General features: G+C 38.6%; 1 protein-coding gene across 1 annotated transcript in view; it reads left to right on the forward strand.

Annotated features, from left to right (window-relative positions):
* The first annotated feature begins 471 nt into the window (after positions 1-471).
* ATIC (5-aminoimidazole-4-carboxamide ribonucleotide formyltransferase/IMP cyclohydrolase) overlaps positions 472-10368 on the forward strand; it is a 31233-nt gene continuing 21336 nt past the window's right edge. The window contains exons 1-7 of the mRNA XM_007100871.4: positions 472-580; positions 876-1002; positions 2165-2241; positions 2884-2950; positions 6273-6361; positions 6665-6816; positions 7142-7298. Of these exons, the coding sequence (XP_007100933.2) occupies positions 562-580; positions 876-1002; positions 2165-2241; positions 2884-2950; positions 6273-6361; positions 6665-6816; positions 7142-7298 (688 nt within the window). The 5' untranslated portion in view covers positions 472-561. The remainder of the gene's footprint in view (positions 581-875; positions 1003-2164; positions 2242-2883; positions 2951-6272; positions 6362-6664; positions 6817-7141; positions 7299-10368) is intronic.

Genomic DNA, 10368 nt, shown 5'->3' on the forward strand with positions numbered 1-10368 from the left:
ACTCGAATGTCAATTTCACTTCATTTTGCCTCTGGGAACTGTGGAGTCACTTAATCTTTAGGCCTTCGTTTTACTTTTTTTAATATATTGAAACGGGAGGAAGGCAGATGATTGCCAAGATGCTTTCTAGCTTTGCTGCTCTAAGAACTTTTCCTTGTGTTTTTCTTGATTCCTCCGTCAGGGCTTCTGACACTTTGATCAGCCTCCGGGACAGGCTGCCCTGGACAACAGGAGTTAGCTCCTGAGGCTTGGGGCGACCACATTTTGAGGGCAGGGACAAATCACTCTCGGAGTGTGAGACTGTAGGCGGTGATCCCTTCCAGTTCTGGATTTAGGAAGCCAGCTGCACCTCACCCCACCCCGCATTCCCTTACAACCCTGAGGCTCCAATTTCACAACTGAAATTGAACAGGGGGCTGGTTGGGTCACGTGACGGATCAGGTGCCTACCGGGTCCGCCCCGCTTCCTTCCGGCATAAATTCTGGCCGCACCGCCCCTCCCTCTGCACGTGGCGTCTCCGCTTTTGTGCCCCGCGCTCCCTGGGCCTCGCCGCCTGCAGCCATGGCACCCGGCCAGCTCGGTGAGCCCCTTGGCGCCCTGGAGGTGCCGCGCCATCGGCATCCGTGCCCCGCGGCGCCCTCACCCCGGCAATGGCGGCGGCCGGGCGGGAGCTGCGGGGGCCCCGCAGGGTGGGAGGCGGCGCTGCGGTCTGCTAGGCCCCGGCTCGCGGTAGTGCGGTTCGCTGGCGGCAGACCCGGCCCCGGGTCAAGGTCTGGGTAGTGAGGGCCTTGAGATTCCCGACTGCCCACCCCCCCTCCCCGGCCTTGAGGAATATAATGCGTACAGCGAGTGCTGAGAAATGTTTTCTGTTTCAGCCTTATTTAGTGTCTCTGACAAAACCGGCCTTGTGGAATTTGCCAGGAACCTATCTTCTGTGGGTTTGCATCTCATCGCTTCTGGAGGGACTGCAAAAGCTCTCAGAGATGCTGGTCTGGCAGTCAGGTAAGGCACAACTTGCTTTCTAAATTAAGTCCAATCAGAACGTAGTGTGATGACGTTGACCAGAAAGTAATGTATTCCAAGCACTGAGTAAAATAACGTTATTTACTCCTCCCAGCCAGGCTGTGAGATTGGTAAACTACTTAACCACCTTTGTGGAAGAGGAAGATGAGGCCCAGAGAAATTTAGTAGCTAATGTTCATATTTACAGAGTAAGGAGTTGGGACCCCCAGAGTCCTCATTTCAGAGCCCTCCTCAGCCGCAACAGATTAATTTAGGTGGACTGTCTGTTGGGCAGGAAGGAAGTTGTGATTTGCAGGATGCATATGATCTGTTTTGACTGGCTCTTTAGTGAAACTGTTGACATCATTAAAATTCATCTCTGAAGATTCAGTCTCTCTTCCCTTAGCATCTCTGGTAACCATGTTCAACATGTTGATGTGTTTCCTTCCAGTGTTTTTATAAGCATTTTTTTTTATTTTTCATAGCTCATACAGAAGATAGATGGTCTTGCTTCTTGCTTTTTTCACATATTGTGGGTTTTTAAAAATTTGCTTGTAAATTCTGGCAGAGAGGATTCAGGTCACTTTGGTGATATGGATCGATATTTAAATGCTGTCTTTTATGTGTCCCTTTGTCATGTTTTGTGATCATCTTTTTCCAGCTTACTTTTTCTTTTCATGTGTTGAGTAAAAAGTTTTAAAATTTACATAGATCAGTCCTTTGTTCAGTGTTTTGAAAGCATTCCTCACATACTTAATTTTGGTACTTCTTTTATTAAAGTGCTCAAACTTTTGCTTCGGAATTTTGTTTTTGCATAGTGTTAACCAGTTATTCTAATACCAACACCACTTTACTAAACAATCTTTTATTGCCCCACTCATTTACTTTGCTGTCCTTATGCTTGTTTAATCGTAAAAATAAATCCTTGCTTTCTCTTTAGTCTGTTTCTGAGATAAGAATATTAATACTTTGTTGTATATTGCCAAATTACTTGTGAGTTGGATTTATTTCTTAATATTTCATTAGTATGGCTTATGATTCATTTTCTGAATTCTGAAAATCCAGGCTCTGAAAAAATGTTGGAAGATGCTTTGGAATGGTGTAAAATGTAAAATGACAACTCAGCAGAAGCACTAGCAATATTCTGTTTATCTGTTTTCAGAGATGTCTCTGAGGTAACTGGATTTCCTGAAATGTTAGGGGGGCGTGTGAAAACCTTGCATCCTGCAGTCCATGCTGGTAAGTGGTTGATACCTTCAGTTGAAAACAATCAGTGGTTTTCAGTTACTTTGTAGAATATACAAAGGAATAAGGAAAAAGGCAGGTCGTAGCTCAAAAAAAAATTATCTGTGAGGTTATACTGGTTTTGTCACATGTGCTGCTAAAGTTCATAATACATTAGAACCTGTTTAAAATCTGGTTTGCTTTATTACTTGATGGATTCCTCTTCTTGCTATTAGTCCTGGCCTGAGAAATAAGTTAGAGTGTGATATTTCCTGCTGGAGTTAATGAAAATACTTAGATTTTAGAGTGTGAAAAAACTTTTATGATGATTCCAAACTTAGAATAAAGCATCACAGTGTAACTGACTTTCAAAGGAGTTCTTTCAAAATGCTTCACTATTTATGGGAGTACATGGAGTGATGGAACTGACAACAGTTATATGAAAATTCCTTTTATGTTTTGTTGCTCAAGAAAAAGGGAATCAGGAACTGATGCAAACAATTTTTAAGTATACCCACTAATCTGAGATTTGTACTGTCTGGTATTCTTAATTAGGCAATGCTAGGGGTTTTAACTTGATTGATGGGATCATGTTGGAAAGAAGTATCTTATTCTGATTTGTTTTTTGAACCTAATACTCTAACTTTGTTAAATTAGGCATCTTGGCTCGTAATATCCCAGAAGATAGTGCTGACATGGCCAGGCTTGATTTCAGTCTTATAAGGTAAAAATTGAAAGTTGAACTTTTAATACATTAGGGATCAAAGACAAAGAAGCCAAATCTGGTGTCTCTTTTTAAAGATCAAGGTTAGCATTAGGTTTAGTTTCCTGATCACTTACTATAAACATTTATTAAGGACCTTTGTGACGTTGTATGTGGGTAAGCATTTTGATTTTGCCAAATTTATATTACTAAAATACATAGTTATGCTTAAACAACCTTTGCTTTTTTAGGAAGTTGTGATCTAAATTGTCATACATATAAGTAACTTAGTTATTTGTATAATGATATTCACTGTTTCTTTTTAATACATATGTATAACAGTTTTATTCAGCTTAATTCATGTACCATACAATTCCCCAATTTAAAGTAGATAATTCAGTAGTTTAGTAATTTAGTATCTTTAGAGTTGTACAGTTATTACCACAGTTAATGTTAGAATATATTCATCACCCCACCTCCCACCCTGACCCTCCCCCCCAAAAAACTCTACCCATTGACTTTCATTCTTCATTTCCTCCAACAACCTAGGCAGCCACCAGTCTATTTTCTGTCTCTATGGATTTATACGAACATTGCATATCAGTGTAATTGTATAATATATGGTCCTCTGTGACTAGCTTCTTAGCATGTTTTCAAGGTTCATCCATGTTACAGCATATATCAATTCACTTTTTTATTGCTGAAAAGTAATTTATTGTATGGATATACTCCCATTTATCAGTTCATCAGTTGATGGATATTTGGATTGTTTGCACTTTGGGATGTTATGAATAATGCAGCTATGGACATTCATGTACAAATTTATGTGTGCACCTATATTTTCATTTCTCTTGGGTATATACCTGGGAATGGAATTTCTTGGTCATCTGGTAACTGTTTAAACTTTTGAGGAGCTGCCAGACTATTTTCCAAAGTGCTTCATCAGTTTACATTCCCACTGGCAGTGTACAAAAGTTCTCACTTCTACATACTCAGCAACATTTGTTATTGATTTTTTTGATTCTAACCATCCTATGATGTGGTATCTCATTGTGATTATGATTTGCATTTCCTAATGAGGTTGAGTATCTGTTCATGAGCATAAGCCATTTGTATACCTTTGGAGAAATGTCTGTTCAGATGCCCATTTTAATTGAGTTACTTATTTTTTATTATTGAGTTGTAAGAATTCATTTTATCCCATTCTGTGGATTGTTTTCACTTTCTTAATGGTATCCTTTGACCATCATAAAAGTTTTAAATTTTGGTAATATCCAACTTACCTATATTTTTTCTTTTGTTGCCTGTGCCTTTGGTGTTATTTCTAAGAAACCATTTCATAATTCAAAATAATGAAGATTTATGCCTATGTTTTCTTTTAAGAGTTTTTTAGATTTAGCTTTTATGCTTAGGTCTTTGATTCCTCTTAAGCTACTTTTTTTATATGTGGGTGTGAGGTAGGGGTCCAGCTTTATTTAGTATGTGGCTATCCAGTTGTCTCAGCATCATTTGTGGGAGAGACTATTCTTTCCCCATTGAATGATCTTGGTACACTTGATCTATACCTCCTTTATGCCAGCACCACGCCATTATCTTTGAGGTAAATTGTGAAAGTGAAAAGTGTGAGTCTTTCAGCTTTGTTCTTCTTTTTCAAGATTGTTTTGGGTATTCAGGGTCCCTTGCATTTCCATATGAATTTTAGGGTCAGCTTGCCCATTTATGCAGAAAGGGGCGTTGGAATTTTTGTAGGGATTATCTTGAATCTGTAGATCAATTTGGGGAATATTGCCATCCTAACAATATTAAGTCTTCCAGTCCATAAATATGGGATCTCTTTCTAAAGATTTTTAAAAATTTCTTTCAACATTGTTTTGTACTTTTTAAGATATAAGTCATATTCTTTTGTTAAATTTATTCTTAAATTTGTTTGTTTTTGTTTTTGATGCTATTGTAAGTAGAACTGTTTTCTTAATTTTACTTTTGGATTGTTCCTCACTAGTGTGTATAAGTTCAATTGATTATATCCTACAACCCTCCTGCTGAACTCATTTACTGATTAGTGCTAATGATTTTTCTGTGTGAATTCCTTAGGATTTTCTATATACAAGATCATGTCACCTGCTAATAGAGATAGCATCACTTTTTTCCAATCTTGGTGCCTTTTATTTCATTTTCTTTGCTAATTGACCAGGCTAGAACCTCTAGTACAGGGTTGAGTAGAAGTGGTGAGAGTGGACATCCTTGTCTTGTTCCTGATCTTAGGGGAGAGCTTTCAGTCTTTCACCTTGAAGTATGATGTTAGCTGTGGGTGTTTTTTTTTAAATATCCTTTATTGTGTTGAGCAAGTTCTAGTCTTAATTTTTGAGTGTTTTCATCATGAATGAGTTTTATCAGATGCTTTCTGTGCATCTATTGAGATAATCAGGTGGTTTTTGTCCTTTATTTTATTGACATAGCTATTACAATAATTGACTTTTAGATATTAAATCAACCTTACAGTTGTGGGATAAACCATACTTTGCTGTGGTGTGTACTTCTTTTTATATTTTACTGGATTCAATTTGGTAGTATGTTAAGGACTTCTTGGTCCGTATTCATAAGATACTGTTCTGGGTTTTTTTTTGCGACATTTTGTCTGGTTTTAGTATCAGGCATTGGGAAGTGCTGCCCACCACCACCCCCCTTCTGTTTTTCTTTTTTTGTTAGTTTTTACCAGCTGTGCTTATTTCACTGGGGAACCTGCCCACATATCTCCTCACACTGCAGCCCTAGGGGTGGATCTCTGTTTCACTGGTGGTGAATTTTAGATCAGGTCTGTCTTTGAAATTACTCTTTTGTCCTTTTACCATTATTGTGTATGACATTTCTGAAGACAAAACAAATATTTCCCCTATAGAATGACCTATCATTTTTCGTCATTTTCCACAATCCACTGGAAATAGAGTGTAAAATCCAGTGTCATAGATGATGGTGATCACATTCCAAATTGAGGATATTATCGGTAGCCTTGTATTTTATTTCAGTTAAAATTTTGTTTTTAAATTTCAATGGCTTGAAGGACAGTGGATAGCTAAGGTTACCCAGGCAGCAACATTGCAATATGATTTGGAGGGAATAATGTGTATTGAGAACATTGGCTGACTACAGCCCCTTCTGTATACCTTTGCTCTTGCAAATGTGGGAGGTCCTGATGTTTCAAAGTAACTTTAGAACTTTAAAACGTCAGGCTCACAGTTGATATTTTAGGTCTTAAGGGGTTTGGTCATGTTAACAGCTACTGACTGAGGTGTGTAACATGGAAGCTTGAGTTTTTAGTGACAGCTGAATTCCTCTTTGTTTTTAGAGTTGTCGTTTGTAATCTGTATCCCTTTGCAAAGACGGTGGCTTCTCCGGCTGTAACTGTTGAAGTGGCTGTTGAGCAAATTGATATTGGTAAGTCAGAAAAACCATATTTGAAGACTACTGGAGGAGACACTTCTTTACACTGTAAACAAGATGACTCTTGGATGTTCCCTATTGAGGGCCTAGCAAATAGTCCCTGCCCCCAGATTGTGTTCTGGGATGACCGATTCATCGATATTTTCTGAGCTCTTTCTCTGTTTAGAGATTCATCTGGCTTATTTTTCTCTTATTTTTAAGGCAAGAATTATAGTAGAAGTAAGTATGTGTACAGTGACTTGATTTGAAAGAGGTGAAACTGATACGAAAATGCAAATCGTCTTTTGTTCTTCAAAGGGGGAGTAACCCTGCTGAGAGCGGCAGCCAAAAACCACACTCGAGTGACAGTAGTGTGTGAACCAGAGGACTATGCGGCTGTGTCCTCAGAGATGCAGGGCTCCGACAGCAAAGACACATCTTTGGAGACAAGACGCCAGTTAGCCTTGAAGGTGCGGACACGCTTTTATCTAGTGCAGTGTTTGCAGAACCAACAGTTCTCACCAGATTACATCACCCTCCAGGGTTCTGCTTGGAGCTGCTATCCTTTTGTTATAAATGCAGAGACCAACTATCAGAGAGGTAGTCTGTCAAAAGATTGAAAGAGAAATGGAAAGGGAACAATTCTTTGTGCTATTTATTATTATTTGGTGTCTTTCCTGCACAGGCATGTGTGCGGGCTATGGGTTGTAGTTTGATATATACTACTTATAACCATTTTTACCTCACTTTCAGAAATACTGCGGGTATTTTCACAAATCTTAACTCTTATTCTAGGCTTTCACTCATACGGCACAATATGATGAAGCAATTTCAGATTACTTCAGGAAAGAATATAGTAAAGGAATATCTCAGATGCCCTTGAGGTATGGAATGAACCCTCATCAAACTCCTGCCCAGTTATATACCCTGAAGCCCAAGCTCCCAATCACAGGTAAAAGCTGAGCGTTATGTGGCACAGTTTGCCGTGTCTGGATGTGTGTGTCTTTCTCTCTATTGTATCAGATGTGATTCACTTTTTAGAAGATAAAGTAAATTACATAGTACCTCTTATAGCGGCCTGAAGTTTGAGCTGTCAGTGGGACTTGTGAACAAAAAATATTGAGATAATCCAGGGTTCTGGAGAGAAGTCAAGTTGGAGATACAGATTTGATTGTCTGGTGTGTAGATGGTTTTGAAGATGTAGGACAGGATGGGATGGCTGAATTTTGGAGAAGACGGTCAAGACCAAACCTTGATGTGGCAGTGGAGAACCATCAGAGGAGAACCTATAGAGTTTCAACCAGTCGGAATGCTGCTGAGAGCAGTGGCTATTTGATTTGGGAATGTTACAAACACACAGTTTCCTTGGAATGATGGATCTGGAAGCCCAGTTAAAATGGGCCAAAATAGGAATGTGAGGTTAGGAAAGAAGAATGATAAAGGTAATTCTTTGAACAGAGAAATTAGTCAGGGCTTAAGGATTTGTAAAGTTATGAGAGGGGTTTTACAGTTCTTGGTTCTGTTTTGTTGTTAAGGTGGGCTAGTTAATGAGCAAGCACATCCTACTCCCTGGTAGAAGGGAAGGGTGGGTCCAGCGGGCAGAGGAGAGAGTTGTAGGTGTGAAGACTTTGGAGGGTTGAAGTTGGTGGGGGGCTGCCCTGGGTGAGAGCACGGACAGCTTCCTGCAGGCCCTGAGAAGGCAAGCTCAGAGCGCACATTGGTAGATTGGTGCTGTTTACTCCCTGTTACCAGCGGAGAGAGGGGAGGAGAGAGAGGCAGTGCGGGAAGTTTAAGGAGCATTTGAAATACTCTTTTTTTGCTCTTGACAGTCGGTAAGTTCTATTACTACTTTGTCTCAGATATATTTTGAATCTTTTCTAATACTGCCCAAGCCCGTATACTCAGCCCTAGAGTTGTGTGTGTGTGTGTGTGTGAGTGTGATGTTAATGACTGGTTTTCTTGTGATTGGAAACGAGAAGAGTTCTGTTTTGTTTCAACTGTTTAATAGAAGTTGTAGGTGTGTGTGTGTGTGTGTGTGAGTGTGATGTTAATGACTGGTTTTCTTGTGATTGGAAACGAGAAGAGTTCTGTTTTGTTTCAACTGTTTAATAGATTAAACAACTTTAAACATTTCTCTATAGCACTTTCTCTTGTGTCTAAAGACTTGTTAGTGTCTTTGGAAATTTGATGATTTACAGGGGTTATTCTAACTAACTGAAATGTTTCAGAAGCCAAATTTTCTCCCACTTACCACAATTAGTCTAAACTATAAAAAAAAGGGAGATGGGCGAGTTTTATAAAAGATGTCTCATTTAATTTTTGCATGCTGTATGTCCTATAGGATATTTTACTTTGTTGTTTACTGTTTATTGCCTATTTTGTTTCTTCTATGCCTCTCGCATAAGCTCCATGAGAACAGTAATTTTTTTTTTTTTTTTTTTTTTGGCTCGAGGGAACTTTATTTCCAAGTAGTTTTATTAAAAAGAGCAGGTTTGTTTGGTTTTTTTAAATTAATTTTTTTTTTTCTTGGCCACACCGCATGGCATGTAGGATCTTGGTTCTCCAACCAGGGATCGAACCCATGCCCCTGCAGTGGAAGTGCAGAGACTTAACCACTGGACCATCAGGGAAGTCCCCTAAAAAGAGCAGTTTTAGATTTACAGAAAAATTTCCCAGAAGTACAAAGAATTCTCATATGTCCCCCTTCCCCCAGTTTCCCTTGTTAACTACTTTGCATTAATGTAGTACATCTGTTACAATTAATGAATCAGTATTGGTTCATTATTATTAACTAAGATCCATAGTTTAGATTCAGAATATGTTGTACATTCTACGAGTTTGGGCAAATGTATAATGTATTCACTGTGATATTTTCCTACATAATAGTTTTACCACCCTAAAAACTCCTCCCCTTCCACCCTCCTAACCCCTAGCAACCACTGATCTTTTCACTGTCTCTATACTTTTGCTGTGTTCCAGTATCATATAGTTGGAAACATACAGTATATAGGCTTTTCAAACTGATTCTTTAACTTAGCAATATGCGTTTAAGTTTCCTCCTGTATCTTTTGGTAGCTTATTTGTTACCTCTTATTGCTGAATAATATTTCCTTGTGTGTGGCTGTACCACAGTTTATCCATTCACCTTTTGAAGACATCAAGAATGTAAGGATGCTGTTTGGCAGTTTATGAATAAAGCTGTTATAAACACTTGTGTACATGTTTTTGTGTAGACACAAGTTTTCAACTCATTTGGGTAAATACCTAATATTTTCTGTTGTATAATTCTATTGCGCATTTTGTTTCCTTTCTAACTCCACCTGTAAGCTCCATGATGACAGTAATTTGGGTTTTGTTTTTTGGTTTTTTTTTTTTAATTCAAGGAGCATTTTATTGTTTGGAAGAAGTATAGAGAAACAGATTAATGTTTGAATTTTTTAAAATTTAATTTAATTTATTTTTTTATACAGCAGGTTCTTATTAGTTATCCATTTTATACATAATAGTGTATACATGTCAATCCCAGTCTCCCAGTTCATGCCCCTCAGCTCGCTTTTCCCTCTTGGTGTCCATACGTTTGTTCTCTACATCTGTGTTTCTATTTCTGTCCTGAAAACCAGTTCATCTGTACCATTTTTCTAGGTTCCACATATATGCGTTAATATATGATATTTGTTTTTCTCTTTCTGACTTACTTCACTCTGTATGACAGTCTCTAGATCCATCCACATCTCTACAGATGACCCAATTTCGTTCCTTTTTATGGCTGAGTAATATTCCATTGCATATATGTACCACAACTTCTTTATCCATTCATCTGTCAGTGGGCATTTAGGTTGCTTCCATGATCTGACTATTGTAAATAGTGCTGCAATGAACATTGGGGTGCATGTGTCTTTTTGAATTACGGTTTTCTTTAGGTATATGCCCAGTAGTGGGATTACTGGATCATATGGTAATTCTATTTTCAGTTTTTTGAGGAACCTCCATACTGTTCTCCATAGTGGCTGTATCAGTTTACA

The sequence above is a fragment of the Physeter macrocephalus genome, chromosome 2 (assembly GCF_002837175.3).
Source record: "Physeter macrocephalus isolate SW-GA chromosome 2, ASM283717v5, whole genome shotgun sequence".
In the NCBI taxonomy this organism is placed as follows: Eukaryota; Metazoa; Chordata; class Mammalia; order Artiodactyla; family Physeteridae; genus Physeter; species Physeter macrocephalus.